The sequence below is a fragment of the Mus caroli genome, chromosome 1 (genome assembly GCF_900094665.2).
Source record: "Mus caroli chromosome 1, CAROLI_EIJ_v1.1, whole genome shotgun sequence".
In the NCBI taxonomy this organism is placed as follows: Eukaryota; Metazoa; Chordata; class Mammalia; order Rodentia; family Muridae; genus Mus; species Mus caroli.
The window spans coordinates 84457612-84480245 of NC_034570.1; the positions used below are offsets into that span (position 1 = coordinate 84457612).

General features: G+C 45.2%; 1 protein-coding gene across 9 annotated transcripts in view; it reads right to left on the reverse strand.

The window, feature by feature from the left end:
- The window catches only part of Hdac4 (histone deacetylase 4), a 242442-nt gene that overhangs the window by 79040 nt on the left and 140768 nt on the right, over nucleotides 1–22634 (reverse strand). For 8 of the 9 annotated variants that reach the window (XM_029480595.1, XM_029480619.1, XM_029480630.1 and 5 more), the window contains 2 exons: nucleotides 20783–21024; nucleotides 4566–4716 (listed from right to left, as the gene is read on the reverse strand). In XM_029480595.1, the coding sequence (XP_029336455.1) occupies nucleotides 4566–4716; nucleotides 20783–21024 (393 nt within the window). The remainder of the gene's footprint in view (nucleotides 1–4565; nucleotides 4717–20782; nucleotides 21025–22634) is intronic. The other variant, XM_029480601.1, reaches the window with a different exon arrangement.

A 22634-nucleotide genomic window follows, 5' to 3' on the forward strand; every position in this document is an offset into this window, starting at 1 on the left:
ATTGAATATAGATAATGTTGTCCTTAGAGAAAAATTTATAGCTTTACATTCAGATGTCAGAAGAGAAGGCTGGAACCAATGATTAAGAGATGTGTAACTCACAGAATGAGAAGGAGTCAGAAACCCAAAGAAAACAGAAGACAAGGGGAGAATACAGTTAATAGAAATGAACAAAGTAGAAAAACACTGAAGAGACTGTCCATAAAGCTAAAAGCAAGAATTCTAAGCAGACTGACATAACTGGTAAGTCTCTGGATCAGCAATTCTTTTTTTTTTTTACATTTTAGTTTTATTTATTTATTTATTTATTTATTTATTTATTTATTTATAGACTTTCCCTAGATAGCCCAGGCTGGCCTCAAACTTTTAATCATCTCTCTCATCCCTTCTTCAGCCTTTTAAAACCAAGTTGCCCCCCCCCCCCAGAACAACTCACCTCTCCTTGCCACCTATCTGAAACAAAAGCTACTCATTATTGGACACAGCCACAAAGATTTCACTACTGTCCCTGTACAGCAGGCGTGGACGTCTGTTAGTCGTGAAGTTCCTTGCATGATTTATTAAATCTATTAGTTACAATGCAAATGTCAGATAAGTCTCCAATGCAAAGATGAAAAATTAACAATAAAAGTAGTAGAAAAATCTTGTGTAGTTTTATAGTCTTTAGGTGGAGTTCTTTCATTATATATAATCTCAAACAATTACAGAAGGAAAGTAGAGTTTCCACCAATAAAACACCCTTTCTGGTGCTCGAGATGTAGAGTTGATAGTGTGTTGGTCCATCAGTCACAGAAGCCTTGGTTCACCCCTGGCACCACATAACTCATGTGTGCTCATGATCTCAGCACTGGGGATTGAGAGGCAAAGCATGTATTTTGTTTCTATTATGATACACTTATTTTTTTTTGATTTTTAATATTTTTATTACATATTTTCCTCAATTACATTTCCAATGCTATCCCAAAAGTCCCCCATAGCGCCCCCCACTTCCCTACCCACCCATTCCCATTCTTTTGGCCCTGGCATTCCCCTATATTGGGGCATATAAAGTTTGCAAGTCCAATGGGCCTCTCTTTCCATTGATGGCCGACTAGGCCATCTTTCGTGGATCAGCAATTCTTAACCTGTGAGTAGTGACCCATTTGAGGGCTGAACAACCTTTTCACAGGGGTCACCTAAGACCATCAGAAGACACGGATATTTATGATTCATAACAGTAGCAAAAGTACAGCTATGAAGTAGCAACAAGAATAATTTTATGGTTGGGGGTCACAACACCATGAGGAACTGTATTGAAAAGTAGGAGCATTAGGAGAGTGGAGAGACTAAAGAAGAAATGTAAAGAAATCAAACACCCATCAACAGAGAAGGTGCTAACATCCAACACCGAGGATGTGAAATGGGAAAGCACCACAGTTCATACAGACCAAAGAGAGCTCAGCCTCAGGCCAACACTGTTGAAACACCAAACTTGTAATGCAAGGCATTACAAGAAGGAAAATGCTGGCCAATATCTGTACTGCGTGTTTTGTGTATCAACTTGACACAGCTAGAATCATTAGAAAGGAAGGCGTCTTCAGGTGAGGAAATGCCTCTATGAGATCCAGCTGTAAGGCAAGAGGCCATTGGGGGTGGTGCCATCTCTGGGCTGGAGGTCTTGGTTCTGTAAGAGAGCAGGCTGAGCAAGTCATGGGAAGCAAGCCAGTAAACAGTGCCTGTCCATGGCCTCTGCATCAGCTTCTGCTTCAAGGATCCTGTCCTGTTTTGAGTTCCTATCCTGACTTCCTTCAATAGCGAACTGCAATGTGTAAGTGTAAGCTAAATAAATCCTTTCCTCTCCAACTTGCTTTTTGGTCTTGGTGTTCCATTGCAGCAACAGAAACCCTAACTAAGACAAATTCTCACAAATAGAGTTGCAGACATACAAAATACAAGCTAACCCAGCATGCAACACATAGAAAAAGATAATGCTTTATGCTCAAGGTGAGGAGGGCTATTTATAAATGTCAGATAAAATTTCTATTCCAATAGATCTATTTGCCACATTCACTAAATATGTCAGATAAACAATAATCCTATGCCCACCTCCCAAAGATGCTGAAATATCTGAGGAAAATCAATATCTATGCATATTCAAACTCACAGCACTAGCAAAGGAGGGTAACTTGATAAACAGGACAGTGAGTAAAGTCTTCTGGAAAAATGTGCCTGCCTCCAACAGCAGAAGGGAGTCAAGACTGCCATTTTAACTCATCATTCTAGTGGAATCCTAGTTAGGTCAGTCAGGTAAAGATGGGAGAGACATGAGGGCATTCTGGTTGGGAAGGAGGAGACAACCTGCCAGTGTTTATGGAGGATGTGCCTCTATAGGCTGAAAACCTGACCCACCTTGCTGGTAATTAGAACATGAGTTTCGCATGGTTGCTGGGCACAGAGTAAAGAGTCAGCAGGTTGCTAATTGCTTTTTCAAAATTGCAAAACCAAGCTATGCACAATAATGTTAACCAATCAGATGGCTTGAAATATGCCTGGTAAAATACATGCAAGTCTTCTGAGCAAACAACTCTAACATTTTGGTAAGAAAAAATTAGAAAGGCCCAAAGAATAGTGAGGTGTTAGGAATAATCAAGGCTGTAAAATATCACATCTCACCAACTAGATACGCAGAGTCAGTCTAAGGATCAGGTAAACTCAGGACATGTCTGGATCAAGTTTAAGACTTTCAACGTCCCAAGAGTAGGGAAGACTAGCACTGCTGGGCCCAGGCTCACTTCTAGTTTGTGGTAACTGAAGCTTAAGTACTGATGCAATGACAGCAAAGGCTGACATCACCAACAGAGAGCATGGAAGCACATGGGTGCAGACACTGGTTCTCAAGAGATCTGAGGGGTCAGATGCACACCCTAAACTATGCAATACACACACCACTTCCAGCAGAATGGACATCCACACAAGTAGGAAACTACTCAAGGGCAAAATGGTTTGGGAGAAATGTGTATTTTTAAAAACACAACCCAAAAGTACACGGAGAAAACTGAGAGACTAACAAACAGCATTATGATAAAAAAGTCACCCCTCGAAGGGAGAAAAGGGCTGGTAATGCACACAACTCACAACAAGGACTGTTCCATAACACACAAGGAACGGCTTCATACCAAGGCCAAAGAAGCTCTTATCTGAAGCACAGGCAAAGGCCTGACTGAACACTCCCTGGAAGGGGAGCTCTGCCAGGCTAGTCATAGAGACTCACATCACACCTCAATGGCAGTCAGGGAACTAGATGCTAGAGAGATCTCCATCCACTACAGAGCTGGGACTGAGATAACTGACAGCCGCAGCCCTGGGAAGTGTAAAGCCATGGAGGCTCTGAGGCCCTGCCGTCCAACTGCTTGGACTCTTTGCTAGCTGGTCCCTAGGTGCCAGCTTCCCTTTCAATCTTTGTTGTCATAGACCTATCTGTCTGCATCTTTGTATATCACATGCCAAAACGATTTTCAAACAACGTCAAATAACAGACTTTACAAGAATGTTTTAAGCATACGCATCATGTTCTGTAGTACAGATGGAGATTAAAATTCATACAAAAATTTGCTACAATAATTTGTTAAAATGGCTAGCCATTTTCAGTGTTTGCAGATAAAAGATTTGGGGGGGTCTGGCCATGTGATGCTTTGATTGAGAAATGTCCCCCCTAGACTCCTGTACTTGAATGATAAGTCCCAGTTGGTGTGATATAAATCAAAGTTAGGAACTTTTAGGAGGTGCAGCCTTGCTAGAGGAATTATGTCATGGGGTGTGTGTCTGTCTGTCTCTCTGTCTCTCTCTGTCTCTGTCTTCTCTCATGAAATGTGATCAGCCTGCTTCTTGCTTCTGTTGTCTTCTCTACCATAATAGACTCAGCCCCTATGGAACTATAAACCAAATGAATTCACTTTTCCTTCAGTTGCTTTTGGTCATAGTATTTCTGTCACAGCAACAGGAAAGTAACTAATACAATCTGCATGGTAGATTTCAGTAATAATGAGCTACCTGTGGCCTCTTTGCTAGGGTTAAATTGGGCTCTTCTCAGGGAGGTCAGCCACTTCAATGAAGGAATGGGCCTCAAAGCAGGACTGGCAACACACAGACTGTGACCTCAGCTGCATGTCCACCTATTGGCCAACATCCACTTTGGGGTACTCAGGAAACCTTTCCAAAGGGGTGTGTGTGGGACATAGCAATGTCCTCAGAGTCGGAAGGTGATGTGCTTTACGGCTTTACTCTTCTGTGCATCACTGAAGAGTACTGCCAAACAGTCTAAAGATGGCTGAGTCAACGTGGGAGCCCCAGAATGCCCCTGCACTCGGGCTGATACTGAGTCTTTCTTGACACCTGGATGGTTAGAAACAGGGCCACTGGTTGGTCTCCAGGCCCAATTAAAGTGACCTGAAACAATCACCCTGAAGACACTGATGACTCCTGTGTGGGGTGACAAGCCCCTCCAGAGCTGCCTGGGAAGCAGCACAGGCACCAGAGGCAGTGGGGCCAGCCCTGAGTGCTCACTGTGCCTGCCCACCAGCACTCACTCTCTTTGCCCTTCTCCTTGTTCTTGAGCTGCTGCAGCTTCTGCTCACGGTGCTGCTTCTCCAGCTCCTGCTCTTGCCGGTGCCGCTCCAGTTTCCGCTGGTGCTCCAGCAGCTCCTGCTGGTGCTTCATGGCCAGCATCTCCTGCTGCTGCTGCAGGCAGAGGAGGACAGAGGTCAGAGCCTGGAGACCCACAGACACCCAGGAACCAGCCCACCGTTCCCGGGGTGCTACCTGTCTACCTGCCCATTCATCTAAGGTGCTACAGAGGAAGACAGGGTGCCACGGCCTAAAGTTCCTCTGCTCCTTTAAGGATAAGATTCACAAAATAGCCTTGGATCTCTGCAGAGCACTCAGGAAGAGTAGGTGACTTTGCAGGCTGTAAATGCTCTTTGAGTGTGCCCCACAGAACAGAAATGGTGAAGCCAGCTAGTTCAGCTGCTAGGCATTTCCTTGGACATGGAAGACCTCAGGGATTCCTCCACCAGAGTCCACATTAAGAGTGTGCTTGCAACATACAAGGCAGGTCCAGAGTCAAGCCCAAGATTCTCAGAGTGAATAGAGAGACACTATGTGTGCCGCAGATGTACATTCACCTGGAGTAATGCTGCCCACCTCAAAGCAGAATTAGTACCAATGGGCAAAAAGCACAGGGTTGAGTCAAACAAGCAAATTCAACAGGGCATCGGGTAAGCTCTAGAGCAGAATAAAACCACTGAAAAATGACAAAGAGACTGGTGAGGGGACAAAGGGGTCAGGGGAGGAATGTTGGAGACACTCCAGGACATGTACCACCCACCCACAGCCATGGAAATACATGTTACAGCACACCTAAAGTCTATGTATCTTTATGTAGACATTAGAGCTTATGTTTCAAAATATGGCGCATCTAACGGCATGAAAGTATAAAGTCCTTGTAAGAAACAGTTAAATACAGAAGGTAAAGAAGAAGAAGGACTGCAGGATTTACGATGCATATGAACATTGTCATAAATTAAGAATGTAATGAGCTGCCCATACAGAGGCTGAGGCACAAAGAAAGTAAGGATTCGTAGAGATGGTCAAACGAATGGGAAAAGTGCTTACCCTACTGGTCATATCCCTGTCACTGCACTGTTCTGGTAAACAAGAAGCTTGCCTCCAGCTCAAGCATGTAACCTCGCAGGGCCTCTCACTTCAGCAAGGCCATTGGCTCCTCTTCCTCTGATCCAAGAGCTGTTTCCAACCTTCACTAAACTAGCAGATGGCTATCCTTTGGGCATGGGTATTTTTTGATGTTGCTCCCTCATGGAATGAAGAGTGGCAAGGAGCAGTGATCAAGGAATTGGCAACCAGGTAGCCTGTAGAACTTTCTATGGAAAAAAATATAGCACAGCGTGTCCTCACTCAGCGTAAGTATCAATGATTAAGTATGGAGACAGTCTAGAACTGAACATCCAGCTACTCAAGACTGTGTAGGTCACAGCACAGAATACAGCCATGGCAGGAAACCAACTGAGGCTTGGGACCTTTGGCATGCTTTTCACTTAGACCTGAATTCTACAGCCTTAGAAGGAACTTGTGATGCTAAATTGCTAACCTTGCTTGCCAACTGACTCTATCTGGAAGCTACTGCAACCCCAGGCTGCTGGGACCTCCTGTGAGGCATTTTCTTTTCTCTTTTTCTTCTTTTTTTGAGACAGGGTGTGTAGGCTTGGCTGGCCTAAAACACAGAGATGCCTCTGCCTGCTGAGTGCAGGGTTAAAGGTGTGCACCAACATGCCTGGATTTGTGAGGGATTTCTTAATCAGATTATTTGAAGCAGAAAGAGCCACCCTAAATCTGGGCCACACCTTAGGGTGGCAGCACAGACAAAGGAGACAGAAGAAAGAAAAGTTTGCTTTTGTTTGCTTGCCTTCACTCTCAATGGCAAATTCATCTGCCTTGTTTCTGATACATTCATTCCTTGGCTAGTATTTATAGCTTACTTCTTTGGGATTCCAACATAGATTGAAGATCAGAACTTCTGTGCCAGACTGGGCTTACTGAGACATCTATCCTCAGAGATTGAGCAATTACTGTATTCTTAGCCTCTCCCTCATGAGACTACCAGACCAAAGCCTGTAAGCCAGTCTACTAAACCTCCTTTAGTGTGTGTGTGTGTGTGTGTGTGTGTGTAAAATATATCTCTCCACCACATCAGTTCTGTTCCTTTAGAGATCCCTGACTAAGAAAGAACAGTTTAAAAGAGGAAACTAAAGCAAAGAGGCAGTCTAATAAAGGTTTTACCTTAGGTGGACCGGCTCCTGAGCAGTTTTGATGATGCCCACATGGGAAAACAGCTAATCCTTCAGCATATGCTTGAATATATGAACTAGCTGTGTGAGGTCCAAGTATGTGCGCATATGAATGTACACAGGTGTGGTTTCAGTAAACATGTGTCAAGATGGCTCCACTTCACACATGGAGTGTGTGCACTTCATATGCTGCCTCATGTCATCTCCAGCAAGACTTTATGGAAGACAAACAGATGGACCCAGAGATATGTTCAATCTCTTGATGCTGGATGATCACTCAAAAGAGGAGCTTAAGCCAACCTTCACGAACTACATATAGTGCTGCCAGGAGGCTAGTGCAGCCACAGCTAATCCTGACACACACATTTCAAGGTTCATGCTTCTAGAAGTGCCCAAGCTGCACACAGAAGGCCTTCTTGTACTCTCCTCTAACCACAGGCCTTACAGCTCCCTGGTTGGATTTCTTCCCAAGACTGTCTATCACCAGCTTCCACAGTCAACTACAGCACTGGGTAGACTGAGGGGGTGGGACTGTAAACTGCTCTGAGTTTGTTCCAATCAGAATCACAATATGCCACTTACTCAGCATGGGAAATTCAAGTCATATTATATCAAGAATGTGATGGAAAAGTGACAGCAATTGTATAATTGTTTCCACCCCAACAGTCAAACCTGTGTGGCCCAGGCATTGAGCCACTCAGATTACTTTCAATAAAACATAAACATGAGCAAAATAAACAGGGCCACCAACTTATTCATACCATGGGCATAATACAAGAGGTGCTGGTCCCTGTCCTGTGGGGCTATCTTGGAAGACCCAGGCAAATTCTCAGGCTACCATACCTACACAGACACCCTGGGGCTGACCTAACCTAGCCCCAGCCCCTAGGACAGAGATTATAGCTCTGTTCTCACCTGTGCTATATCCCCACAACCTGCCAAGTAAGCCTTCCTAGTCTGGCTTCCCTATTGCTATAGAAGTAAGCCAGAAGAGGTTAGAGCCTCAAGACTCCTCAGAGCTGTCCAGTCAAAACTGTGATTGGGTGCAACAAAGATTTACTGGGCAAACTGAGCAGGTGGCACTGTCTGTGCCATAGTCCCTGTCTATGTAGACTTTCGAGAGCTCTCCTGAGAAAATCAGTTACTAAGAAGATTCATGGGGCAAAGGTCATTTGCAGCCAGGTGTATGGCAGATTAACTGGAGAGGGTACAGGAATTCCCTCTAACAGCTTAGAAAAAGGGACTGAGAGAACAATGAAAGACTGCCCAGGCCTGCCCAGACCCTACAATGGCTACCTTCCCCACAGAAAGGCCACTTGCAGAAAGCTTAACACTGTGTCCAGCAACAGTGGGTGCAGGGGGCGGTCAGAGAAGGCCAGCAGAGACTACTGGCTCTCTGGTTTCTATTTCAAACAGCCACTAAAATGGCCTCTAAAGTGGCTCTCTGCCCTGAGCTGGCAGCATGCTTCAGCAGAGTATGAGGTGACACAGCAGGAAGGAAAGATGGGCAGCTCAGCTGCCTGGTTTGGTCTGTCCTCACAGAAGCACCACACACTTTGCTTGCTGCCTTCCCCATGCTTCCACGGGCAGCAGTACTGCCCCACAATGAAGACGAAATGACAAGGAGCGTGAAAACACTCTGAAAGTCTGATATGAGGTTGGCATGTGTACTTCCACAGTTTTATCTTGAGTCTGTTTCTGAAACACATCCCCTAAAGAGGACGGTGTCTTACAGAGGACAGCTGAAAGTCAAGAGGAAGTTATCAGCAAGTTACAACCTAGCTGGATGGATGGGACAAGGGACCAAACCCAAGTCTCAAAATTGCATCCTCACTTGGCCACCCTTGTTGATAGCAGTCAATATATAGATAAGTCTAACATAAGTCAGGATCTAAGCTCCTCTCAGCCAATGGCACTGAGCCACTGAACCCAGCTCCAGGACTTATAATAACTTCAGAACAGTAACATTTTTCTATCCTTTATGGAAAAATCAAGTTATAACACTTTGCACTAAGCTTCATTCCAAGAGACTACTCCCAGCCATTCTAGGAAAGCCTCATTGTATAGTCCACATATTCATGGACTATAGGGCTGCCAGAATAACATCTGTGAATAAGTAGGGTCAGTCAGAGAGTTCTTAAAGGTATGGTGGTGGTGTCCACAGGTAATGCACCCTCAATGGGTCACTAGGCAACTGGCATCAGGTTAACTTTTTACCTGTTTTAATCACCTTTGGAAAGTAAACATGGCGACATTTTAACAAATAATAGTGCAATTATTTTATAATCATCCATTCCAAGAAACAGTCCTATACAACTAGCTCTGCTCAGAGACACCCAACTCAGGAGCATGGAGTGGGTCATTGATGAAGAGTCTCTCTGTATTTTCCCTTAGTAACTAGAAGGAAAGCGAGTATCCTGTTATAGTCACAAAGACATGCAAATCTGAAATTTAAGAGATACAGATTGCAAATAATGGCCAGATTCCCAAAGACACCCCAGAACAATGCTGCTGGTCCTGTGTGTCATGACATCTTGAGGTCATGTTGCTAGGGCAGAAAGAACTAACCAGATCTGTGTTCCTCAGCCCATTACCACAGAACACTGTCAGTGACCGGCTGTGACCCAGGCACTCGGATCTTTGCTTCTTTCCTTTCTTTGACCACACATAGTATCTGTCACAAGAATCTCCCTCCTTGGTTCTGCAAGGGCAGGGCCTGTACTGTCCAGGGAGAAGACACCACTGAGTGTAGAATCCAGACCATAATAACAAGCCTTCTGGAAGAGCTGACTTTACACTGGGTAAAGTCAGCTATCTGCAAGTAGTAACTCACTACCATATCCAAGACTCTGCCAAGGTAGAGGGATAATGCTGAGAAGAGATCTTCCGCAGATGCAATCCATATCACCACAGGGCAGTTTAGAATAAGATGACCACAGTGTGGTGGCTCCAATGAGGATATGCTGGCATAGGCTCACATACTGGAATCCTTGGTCCCCAGTTGGTGGAGCTGTTTGGGAAGGATTAGGAGGTGTACCACTAGGGGCAGGCTTTGAGGTTTCAAAAGCACACATCATTCTCAGTCAGCTCTTCTCAGCCTGATGACTGTTCTCAGGATGTGCCCTTGCAGATACTGAGCGGGTGCCAGGCCTCCTGCCTGTTCCCACGCTCCCTGCCATGACGGTCGTGGGCTCACCCTTCGAAATCATGAGTCCCCCAATTCTGTGACAGAGAGCACAAAATATTGTGTTGAGAATAACCAGAAGATAAACCTTTTGCAGAGGAGGCTACTGTTGTGTGTCTCTTGGTATAAAAGTGCCTGCAGTGGGAACAGGAAATTCTGTTTTAAAAGAAAAGAAATATAGGAACTCTTCTATAAACTGCCTTGGCCATGGTGTTTTATCATAGTCACAGAAAAATAAGACACATAGCCAAAATTTTCTAACAAAACAAAAACAAAGACAATAACAGCAGGGCCACTATTCTAATTGGAACTTAAACCAGGTTCACTTTTAAGCCAATGCTCAGTTTTGAGCCACATACTTATCCCAAACTTAATTTAATTGACCCCAACTTTTAAATTTACTAGACATTCAATTTAATAGACATTTTTTTCGTGTAAACCCAATCAGACTTTTTAAAAGTGAACAAAGATAAAAGCCTTCTTTGCTAACAGGCCTTAAATGCTGAGGACAGTGTTCACCCACTGCTCCAGCAGGGCAGAGAACCTTCTGGGTCTCTAGGAAGCTCCCATTATCCCTATTGACTACTGACCAGCCAACCAGAAGAGGTTACAGTCAAGCTCAAGTCTCATGACACATGGTACTAACATCTTAATGCTGCTCACGGCACTGCTCAAACACCAACCTTTCTGTCATAGCCTCAACAGAACTCAAGCTGAAGCAATGTAGGAAAACTGTTCTGTGGATCAGAGGGGTACTCTTGACCCTAATATTCCTAGGGCAGGAATTTCAGGTACTATGTGTGAGCCTGCATGTGTGTGTGTCCTACAGCCACATGTGCCCAGCTGATTTAAGAGGCATATAGACTTTACATGATGGATGGTCCCCACACAAGCTTTTTTCTCAAAGATGTATGTTAGTTACTTTTTCCATTATTGTGACAAAATATTGGACAACAGCCTCTTAAATAAGTATGTACTTGGAATCAGAGTTGGTGTACGGGATAGTTCGTTGTCAACTTGTCAAAAGGTAAAGTCATTTGAGAAGAGGGAATCTCAATTGAGAAACTGCCTTCATAAGAGCTGAGTTGCAGACAAGCCTATAGGACATTTTCTTAATTAATGATGATAGGAGACGGCCCAGCCCATTGTGGGTGGTGCCATCCCGGGGTTGATAGTCCTGGATTTTATAAGAAAGCAGGCTGAGCAAACCATGGTAGCAAGCCAGTAAGCAGCACCCTTCCATGGCCTCTGCATCAGCTCCTGCCTCCAGGATCCTGCCTTGCTTGAGTTCCTATCCTGACTTCCTTTGATGATGAACAATGATGTGGAAGCATATCCTTTCCTCCCCAAGTTGCTTTGATCATGGTGTTTTACCATAGCAACAGTCACCCTAACTAGGACAGCTGAAGAATGAATACACAGTCTACCATGGTGAGGAGCAGTCAGGAAGCAGAGAGAGAGGAATGCTGCTACTCAGACTCAGGTTACTTTCTCTTCTTCATTCAGTCCAGGACTCCAGCCTATGAACAGTATTGTTCATATTTAGGGTGGATCTTCCCACATCAATTAACCCAATCGAGAATGCCAAGACATGTCAGATGTTTGCTTCCTAGGTGATTCTAGGTCCTGTCAAGTTGACAATATTCAATAAGTCAAGGGTGTTTTTCTGACCAGAAGTAATACCAAGGAGCTGGAGAGAAGGCTCGCAGTTATGAGCACTGGTTGCTCTTCCAGAGGATACCAGTTCAATTCCCAGCATCCACATGGTAGCTCACAACTGTCTGTAACTCCAGTTCCAGGGTTTCTGACACCCTCGTACAGACACACATACAGGCAAAACAACAATGAATGTAAAATAAAAATAAATTATAGAAAGTAATATCAAATATGAAATTATGAATAAGTAAATCACCTACAGTTGCTCACCAGGGCATCTAGCTCAGCAAACAGAAAATCTAGACGTAAAACCAGACCCCAACCACCCACAGATCCTGGGCCAACTTCCTCACATTACTGGGCCTCAAAAAACAAACTCATATAAGGGATTTGCATAATCATCTAAACATAGCCATTTTTTCAATGAAAGCTGGTTCCTGATCCATCTTGACACTTAGGGACAGACTGTAACATCCAGCAGCCTGATCTGTATGGTCTGGAGAATGTTCTACAATAGCTATACTTATCATTTTGAATGAGTGAGTTTAATAAGTATAATTTATTTAGTATAATTTATTTTTATTTTACAGGATGGAGCAGATAGCTAGAAACAGCAGAGAGACAGACTGTAAAATACTATCTACATGTATAGCACCAGCAGAGAAGTCTAGAGTGGCCCAAGTGAGGAAGCAGAAGAAATGTAACATTAGACTGGAGGCTTGTAACCAGCAGGCTTAAGGCACTGGGAAAGCCCCACCAAAACAGTCAGCTTGAGATTCCAACTTAGATCATCTCTGGGGGAGCAAAGTGTCCCTTCCCTTCAGGTGAGGTGTCCAATAAAAGAACAAACAGCAACAGACAGTATCATCAAATCCTGCTAGCAGAAACCAACTGGGGTGGTTGAGATAGTGGGAGTTCCTGGTTGCACTTTCTCAATGGCTGAACTTCCAGTTTCCTGTTCCCACTGCAGGCACTTTTATATCAGGAGACAAACAACAGTAGCCTCCTCTGCAAAAGGTTTATTACTTCCTGGCTGTTCCCAACACAATACTTTATGCTCCCTGTCACAGAACTGGGGGTGGGAGGGTCAGCTTCTCCCCAAACAAGGGATACTCTGAGACTAAAACATGCTTGGGTCTGAAATGGGGAAAGGGAACCCCACTTCCAGAGCCAGCTTTTTAGTGAGTTCTAATACTACAAGACAATTTATCAATAAAATGTACATTACATATCCCCTCCCATGTAGGGGGAAGGCTGCCTGCATGCTTCCCAGAGTGAATGTATGCACTGATCTTGCAGCCACAGAATTCTTCTGGCCGTGATACCTTTAGGCTTCATCCTCACTCTTTGGATACCAGCAGGGCCAGAAAGCTGTCAGTGAACCTGTGATAGTCACATACCTGAGGGCCAAAGTCAAAAAAGAGTAGTTTGAGAGGGGCCACTGTCACCTCTGCTAGTTCTCTTCGATATGGACCAGACAGACCCAGTTTGGATAAATGTCATATTTAACATGTTAGCCTCAAGAACTAGAGGAAGAGAATGAGAGTTGCCACCCTGTCGATGGGAGCTCCCAGGAAGAGGCCAGCCAGCACGGACAATAGCAGTGTAAGCCCTATGGGAATGAACCCACTTGCCTCCATCCCCACTACCACTGTAAGACTCAAGCCAAGCTAAGCAAATGCATGGATCCTTCTTCTCTTCCAACACTGCACACAGAGTTTAGCTACAGGTGGATCATGCTCAAGATCATGAGTGGCTGTGATGGTGCAGACTATACCAGCTCCCACGGCAGCTTGTCCTGGAGCACAGCTGGCCTGTTCTCAAGCCTTCCACATTGTACAAGGCCTATTAGTCTACCCAGATGTGGTCAAACAGCTTTCTTGTCGCCTACCCTCATGTGATTTAAAAAAGATAACACTGGAGATAAAATGAGGGTAAATCAAGCACATTCTTGAAGACAGAGTAAAATCCAAGTCTCGGCAAAAATTTGAGAAGGAAGAGATAGGACACAACCAGTCTGCTGTGGTAAATCCTGTCTGTCTTGATGGACTTAGACATATATTTCCTTAAAGCTTCCAATGCTCAGTATGTGGCTTTATTTAAAGATGTTCAGAGAGCCTTTAAGGCAGAATCTCATGTGGTTTTCTGAGATAAGCACAGGGCAGCATCCATTATGCTCTTTAGCTGAAACATACAAACAGAGTCTGAGCATGGACCTGCTGACTGGCAGGGCGTGTGGTATTTGTCCATGGTTTGTAATGGAGCATTTGGGATTAAAATGTCCCAGGGCTCTCAATGAGAAACCACTTCTATCTCCACTGAACCAACTGGCTCAAATCCAAAGGCAACCTCATCACAGCACCCTGGAAATAATTCATCCTTCTAGGCACACTCAGCAGTGAGCCATACCCCCACAGGTCTGAGCCCATACACTCAAGTGTTAAAAAGACAAGCAGGTGCACCATCCATCGGGAAGGTCTAGGGAAGGAAGGCGAGTGCCAACAGTAGAGCCTGTGCCAGGGTTGGAATGGGAGATATCCCGTGGGCCAGAGCAACAGCATCATTAAGGCACACAGGGTATCAAGAATAACAGAGGTGGTCAGGAAGAAGACAACAGGAGCAGTCTAAGGACAGAGACCCAAAGCAGCATAGCAGCCTGCATTTGTGTATATTTGTGTGTGTGTGTACTCTCAGAAAGGCTGTACACCTCCTCGAGTATATAGCTCTTCTAAGCTTCACCCCATCTATCAACAGCCAGACTCCAACTTTTGATCTTCAAACTGTAGCTCAGCACTGCACTCTCCTGGCCATGGTACCTTTAGGTGCCAGCGGGGCCTAGCCATCAACATACTGACACACAGAAGGTGTCAGTGAACCTGGGACAGCCAGAGTCAGCAAAGAGTAGCCAGTGTTAGTTACCTGTGTCTTACCACAGTCAGGGGTCTGTGAAGATTATCAACTTCTACTGTTAACTTGTAAATATACAGAAAGCTATTCTTGTCTGCAGACACCACAGCCCAGAGGAGAAAGCAGACTTGGGAAGCACAAAGCCTAATGCTCAGGAGCCAGGAGCTCCTGGAACAAATGAGGCATCATCAGGATGGCACCAGAGTGCCATCAATGCTCTTGAGTGTAAGGTGAACTTGTCACAGAGAGCCCCAGGTGCAGGGCTGGTCTGCATTAACTTCTTAGGGCTTAAGAAGACTGACCAGGTCACCAAGGGCATGACTTCCCAGGGTCCTTCCCCATCATGAGTAGGGCTTCAAGCAACATGCCCTGGACTACTTGGAACAAGAGGTGTAAAGATTAATCTTCACTGTCAACTTGGTAAGATCTAGAAACACTAAGGAAACAACCCTGGATGCATCTGTGAGGGCGTTTCCAGAAACTCCCTTAACAAATGGGAGGCTTGCCCTGAATGAAGTGACACCAATTCCCTGGGTCAGGGCCCCAATTAAAAAAGGGAAAAAAGGTGGTAAATATCAGAATTTCTCTCTCTCTGGTCCTAAGGGATCCAGAAATGAACAGTCACCTCATGCCCCTACACCCTACTGAGCACAGACTGTAAACCTTTTTCAACTGTGAGGTTTAACCCATTCTCCCTAAACTTGCTGTTTCTCAGGTCACAGTACTGAGTAAAGTAACTACCATCGCCTTGCTCTCCACGGCCACACAACCAAGTTCCTTTCCTCTGGAGTTGACAACCTGAGCTTGAGCAGTATTCTCTACTGCTTAGACTATAAAGATCTTGGAGGCTAGGGCATGGGAAGGAGCACTCCGATGCTGCTGCTCCTTCAGACAGGAAGATAGCAGTAGGATCTAAGTCAGGACTCTGCATAGGCACCTGTCTAGAGATCAAAGCAAGGATTGTCCCACAGTGTCAGTAGGGCCTCACAGACGTTGAAAGAGATGAGAAAATTTCAGTTAATTCAAAAGAAGAATAAAAGGAAACTATCTTTGTTTGCAGATAACACAAGTAACCCAGAAAAAAAAATCAGTATCAGAAAATTCTATCCAGTTATTCTAGATAACATGTAAGAAAGAAATCCAGGGCTCATCTGTACATTAGCAGTAAGTGAGCATGAAAAATGAAAATACAGAAACATATTTATTCACAATAAAGACAAAAACATATTATGTCCCAGATTAGACATTTATATGCATTAATTGAAAAATAAAAACAAGGATTTACTAGGGTAGAAATTATAAATAAACAAATAACTTGTTTCTCAAGTACAAATTCAATACTAGGAAGCCATGACCCCACAATCTGAAGTAATTCTTGGCATAACTGTGGGGACTTCATGAGAATGGTTGTGAAGTTCATCAAGGAAAAGAAACAGGCCAGACAAGCCCAGGAAACTCTTGGCAGAGTGACACGGTGTGGGGAGATGGGCAGTCAGCCTAATGTCTATGTGGGCACCATGGAGGCTGCATGATGCCCAGTATAAGGATGTAGCAAGGGAGCAAGCTAGATACAGCCACAGACATGTAAATGGAACACAGATACATGAGAGGGAACAGAGGTGGCATTTTTTATGTGTTCAGAAAGAACATCTGATTCATGACAGGAAAAGTGGGTGACTACTCTGTATCAAGTGAGAATGAATGGTGGAGGCTGGAATAATGTCCTTATTCATAAAGAGCACTCCTACACCTATGAGAAACGACCAGCACTGCAGGTGAAAACAGCACAGCAAATCATAGAAGAAATGCAGGCAGCCACAATGCATACAGAGAAGGCTGACTACACTGGCAATCATGGAGGCGCTGAGCGATGTGCTAGCTAACGTTCTATCAACTTTATACACATTAGGAGGCATCTGAGAGGTGGAAACCCCAACTGGGAAATGCCTCCATGAGACTGGGCTGTGGGCAAGCCTTTAGCATTTTTTTTAAAGAAAATTGATATAAGATGTGGGTGGGGCCATTCTTGGGCTGCTGTTCCTGGGTTTAAAAAAAGGAGGCTGAGCAAGCCACAGGGAGCAAGCCAGTAAGCAGCACTCCTTCATGGTCTCTGCATCAGCTCCTGCCTCCAGGTTCCCAGCCTAAGTTCCTGTCTTGAGTTCCTTCAGTGAGAGAATATAGCTTGCTTTTGGCCATGGTGTTTTTGCATAGCAACAGTAACCCTGACTAAGACATACAGGAAATGTGGGAGAGGATAGTGAAGCCAATGAAGGATAGATGGCCTAGGAATGTCACTCATCCTGTTTCTCAGGCCCTAGGAGAAGTGGTCACTGCTAACATGTTGTAGTACCAGCCCTATACCAAGCCCCTGTGCCCAACGGTCTTGTATCATAGCAGTGTGGATGCTCTTCTCTGCTCCATAGCAGAATGGATGTTCTCTAAATCTTTTAGTTACCTCCCTTCCAGCCTCTCAGGATGCATCTATGGTTATAATAGGCGGCATGCCCTGGCAATTTCTGAATTAAGTTCATCTTGGAAAGTCAGTTTCTGTGTCACTCATTTTAGATTATCCATTGACCCTTCAGGTTGGGGGACTGGATTTACATAGGAAAGGGGAAAGCTGACCTTCAGGGTTCAGCTGAACAGTGCATGGATGATAGTGACAGTAATTAAACATCTGATTCTTTAACCAAAGGACAGGTGAGCCAGGCTTAGAAGGAGCAGTAAGCAATCTTCTCCTAGAGGAGGAAACTGCTGTAATCTAGTCCTAACGGAGGGAAAGGTTGGCCTGTAGTAGCCCAGGTCAACTCTGGGGCCTGAAGTCTCTGTGGAGAAGGAGGGGCAGGGCCCAAGGCTATCTTGCTAACCCTGCACTACAAGTACAAACACTAGAAAGTGCATTTCTGTGGTAAAAAGGTACCTCTAAATACTAAAAATACAACTGCAAATGTACAAGGTGAGTATTCTGGGCCACTGTCTTGACTTTCCATGCCACCTGGGCCTGAAACAGCAGACAGCCTCTGTAAGGGCAATTCTGGCTAATGACACAGCACCCCCTCTCCATTCAGCTGCCCCACCCCCTCAGGCTAGGGAGAAAAGAGCAGAATAGCAAGGTTTACACCAGGGATAAGGTGATTCTGAGAATTACAACCCCTGGAAAGACCTTGTTTATCCCAAATTACCAACTGAAGTTTTACTTTAAAAACTACTCCTGTTCCAATTATAAATTCTATTCAAATTGACTGATGATTTAATGACACTAATTAGATTGTGTGTTCAAGAAATCTGTCTGACAAACCCCACTGCCAAGTGTCGTTAACAATATGATGGCATGAAGAGAGTTTAAACCATCAAAACAAAAGACTGCTAATGCAATGACACAATTACACAGTCAAAAGGCTTTTTTAAATCTCAATTTTAATAATAAAAAAAGAGATATTAAAACACAAAGGAAAATGTAACCTTGAATTGTTATGATGCTGAAATCTCATCTGAGGCCAGCCCTGAAGCTATGTTTCTGGGCCTACAGAATCTCTTCTAGGATCTAGAAATATGGGGTAGAGGGGCGTGCTGCTAGAGACTCACCTGGGCTGACACCAGAAAGTGCTAATAAGCAAGACTGGTCAGAGACTACACCCTGGCTGATGGAACCCTAACTCAAAGATCTTTGTTATGCTTCTTGCTCCTGCCCTGGAAACTCATATAGGTACTTAAGATTTCTGAGACCCTCACTATTTAAAGCATGGGAATACTCACTGTTCTAATCAACTGACAGAACAAGAACACAACATTGACTATTCACTATACCTGTTAGAGCCTTCCACTGCACAACTGGTCTATCTTCCTGTCATGCTGCATGCTGCTGGCAAGGATCGTGTGTATAAACAGCTGTGGACAGGAATGTTTAATGATGGGAACATCACAGGTAAACTGTAATTTAGCAGAGCTCCCTAGTCTGTTTTTGGCCAGGGTCTACACTGAGACTGGAGGAAAGCCGGTGCATGCACAGGTACGGCTGGTTCTGAGATAGCCAGTAGAGTAAGGGCGTGTCCAGCTGAGGTCCACTGCCCTGAACCTGTGTCTCATGGCACAGGGCTCACTATACTGTTTTCAAGCTTTTGGTCTGGTCTTCACTAGTATCACCCAAAAGCCTGGAATTAACATAGGTGAATCCCTGGCAGAGCTCCTCTGTATACAGAGCCAGCTTTCAGAAAGGGACTCAGGCCCAGAAACTTGGCCACAAAACCAGCCCCTGGGAACGGAACTCAAAAGTGCAGCAAAAAGCTCAATGTTGCAGGACAGAGGCCATCCTACAGGCTTGTCCAGAGACGCAATGCAGCATCAAGACCTGAAATCACAGAGAAGGGACAAACTGTAAACTTGTAATAATAGTGAGAAGGGGCCATGATGACACTGAGTCAGGAAGCTGCTACCGAGGAGCTGTGGCCACAAAGAATACAAAAAAAAGCTAAAAATTTGGGGTTGAACTGCTTCTTAAGAGGCACAGATATGTGAGGCTATGACTCATGTCGAAAATAAGGCAGCAGCCTGGTGAGGTGGCACTCAGTCAGCTGGCACATCAGGGCTATTGGGTGCCACTGCCTAAAATGACTTTTACTGCTTTCCAGCTGGCACACCGTCCTGCCTGAGGCCAACCTGAAACACACAGCTCCTAGTCCTGGAAAACAGGGCCCCATGGGAGGTGGCCCTGACCATCCTCAGCAGAGCACTGGGCAATTATCAGCAAGGCAATTCTTCCCTAGGTCTGGTGTTGGCCTCTCCTACCAGGTAAAAAAGGATTCAAGGATGATGAGCTTGGTCCTGGTAGAGTCAGTCCTTAACTAGCCCATTCTAACCTAAGAGCATGGAGCAGCAGCAGCAGCAGCAGCAGCAGCAACAACCTCCCATCCTAGGACACTTAAGAGAGCAACCATCACAATACCAAAGGCCCCAGCCTCCTTACAGGCAGCTTTCAGAGCCCAGGGTGAGGTTTCTAGATCCTCTTTCTCACAAGGCCCAAGCAGGACAATGTTCTCAGCACACATTCCTGAAAGGGAACCTAGAGCTGCTACTGGGTCTATTCACCAGGGCAGGCAGGGCTCTGCTATCTAAACCAGTGGCGAGCCTTATGCAGACTCTTAGGAATCTACAGTATAGCCTATATAGATAGGAGTCATTGCCCAGGACCCTCCCACAGGTTATAAGACTGGTCTAGTGATGGCAGCATTGCAGAGTGGTAAGTACCAATCCAGGCCCAGGGGTTCTAGATGCTGGGACTCCATCTTGGTCCTGTTCTCTTGGGTAGGGAAAGTGGGTCTAAGAAAGCTGCTCCGTGCAGTGACTGAACTAGGACAGCGATGTCTGACTGTATATCCTCCATTCTAAGCCCAGCTAAGCCTCAGATGCAACTACCATGACCAATACAGTACAATCACATGACACTCAGGGCAGGACCCAATCCCTTACCACAGTAAAGACTGTTTGTTGCCAAAGCTATTATGTGTTGCGTGATTCTGTTATACAGCTGTGGGCAACTCGAACAACTCGTGTGGGTGGCTTTTTGCTTTATTGTGACGAGTGCAAGTGTAGTTTCTACTGGACAGTGTGGCTCAATATGGTTCTCAGTAGAGATTTTCCTGGCCTACCAGTTTCACCATGTATCTACATACCACTTGTGTGGGTTTCTTTTCAACTTATTTAATCTGAAATTCTGGCTATCTTTCTACATGTATTTTTAGAAGGCAACTTCTATACAATGAGGTCCTGAGTCCTCTTCAGGATGCATAAAACCTAGGACATTTGCAACAGCCTTAAAGTGAGGGTCACCTGGTACCTGGGCTTTGACATTCTGTGAGTAAGACTGTACATTTGGGACAAAAGGAATCACATGCCACCCAGAGGGTATTTAGTTCTCGGGTCTTAGCATTCCATAGATGATGCCAATCCTGGGAACAAAAGGAGAAGATGTCACCCAGAAAGTACCTGGACTACGTACTAGATGGATAAAGCCCATCCTGGGCACAGAAAAAGAAGCTGCCACCTGTCTATACCTCAGTACTAGATAAAATCATACCAACCATGGGGAAGAAGAAGCAGATATCATCCAGAGGGTACCTGATTCACATGTCTAAGCTCTCCAGGGGTAAACAGACCATGGACAGAAGGACATATGGCACAGCCCAAGGTTGCTGCTCACCTTGATATGTTCATGCAACTGTGCCTCATGCTGTCGGGACAACTGCTCATGTTGACGCTGGAACTCTGCAATGAGTATCTGCCGCTGGATCTGCTGCTTCTGTTTCAATGCTAGGAGTTCCTGCTGCAGTTGCTGCTCCCGCAATGCAGGTTCCAAGGGCAGTGAGAACTGGTGGTCCAAGCGCAGGTCCATGGGTACTGCTGTAGGGGCCACTTGCAGAGGCAGCGCTGTAGCCACGTCCACTGTAGAGAGAGCACAACACAGGAGAGTGGCTCACTATGTCAGCAAAGCTAGCCTTGAGGTATGGGTCCCTCTTTCCCTGTAAAGCCTAGATGTAACTATCATGGTGTGTTGGTGGTCCAAAGGGCATCTGGTGTCCCTTGGCCGAAGGCCTGGTAGGCTCAACGCACAAAGCTCAGAGATCCCAGGGCTTTGTCCTCAAGCATAAAGATCTTAACAGCAATGAGAGATCTGGTGAGGAAACATACTTGCATCGAGTTCCTACTACCCCACCCTTTGTCAAAATGAGAGGCCCCACTCTCAAAGGACCCCACTGCAGACCCAAAGGCCTATCTGATGTCATACTGGTAAAAGCCTACGCTTAGCCAAGCAAGAAGCCAAGTGCCAATACTTGGACAGACAAACTGCCTGTACTTTGCTTCTGCTCCTTCTCTGAATGAAGCCACTGCAGAGCTATGTGTGAGCCTCAAGAACAGTGTGTGCCATAGAAGTGGTCCAGATAGACACTCAAGTGAAGAGCCTGTTGCCATGGTAAAATGAGCACCCTCTTGAAAAACATGTTTACCCAACCAACTGCAGCCAATAAAGTGTGCTCCTGGCGGGCAGCATGAACGTTCATCAGGGTGGCTTCTGCACTTACACTGTGCCAAGGGAGAGGCCACCGTGATTCTGATTTAAAGCAGAAGCCAAGTCAGTCTCAGGGCTTACAAAATTGATTCCAAATTAAAGTGTGAGAAACAATGTGGAGGAAAGGTAAGTTTTAAATGACCAACACAGGGCCAGAGAGATGGCTCAGTGTGAGTAAAGACACCTGCCACCATATCTGACAATTGGAGTTCAGTCCCTAGGATGCATACAGTAGAAATAGAGAACCAACTCTTGAAAGCTATCCTCTAACTTTTATACATGTATCATAGCATGCATCACCTACTTACCACCCAAACGCACATATGTATACACACAAAATTTTAAAAACACAATAAACAATAAAAGAACAAATTACCAACTTGATGAAGAAGCACCACTCCTACTGCAGGCTGGAGCAGTGTGTCAAGAATGGGCTCTGTGGGAGCTAGAAAGCTCTAAGTAAAGTGCAGGGCTGCTCACTATACAGCACCTGGCAACAGGTGGCTATGCAGACATTCACTGGGTTAGGGCCAGAGCCCTGTATGTCCTCCCTCCAGAAAGCCCCTCCACCCTGCTCTGGTTGCTGTACTTCATCTGCCTATACATAAGCACTGAATCCAAGGGAAGGAGGCAAGAACATTGCCTACTGGAAGGAACTCAAGTTTAGAAGGAAGTTCAAGGACAACACTGGTGGTATATGCCTGAACCAGACCCTGGCCATAAGGTGCTGAGGGTCAGCAGCTTAGGAACCTGACTTTGATCAGAGTCCTAAATGTGGCTATCCTGTATCCCTGCTTCTGGCTACGCCTTTAGTGTCTTCTACTCACAAATACAGGGTAGTCTTGAACCAAGAGTTCTCCTAAACCTTCTTCCTGGGTAAACTAACTGACAATACTGAGAACATAGACTTGAATAAGAAAGGTACCTTGTGCTTGTGGTCCCTGGCATTCCCGTTGCCACTCCCACCCAGCAAGTCCCAAAGCTG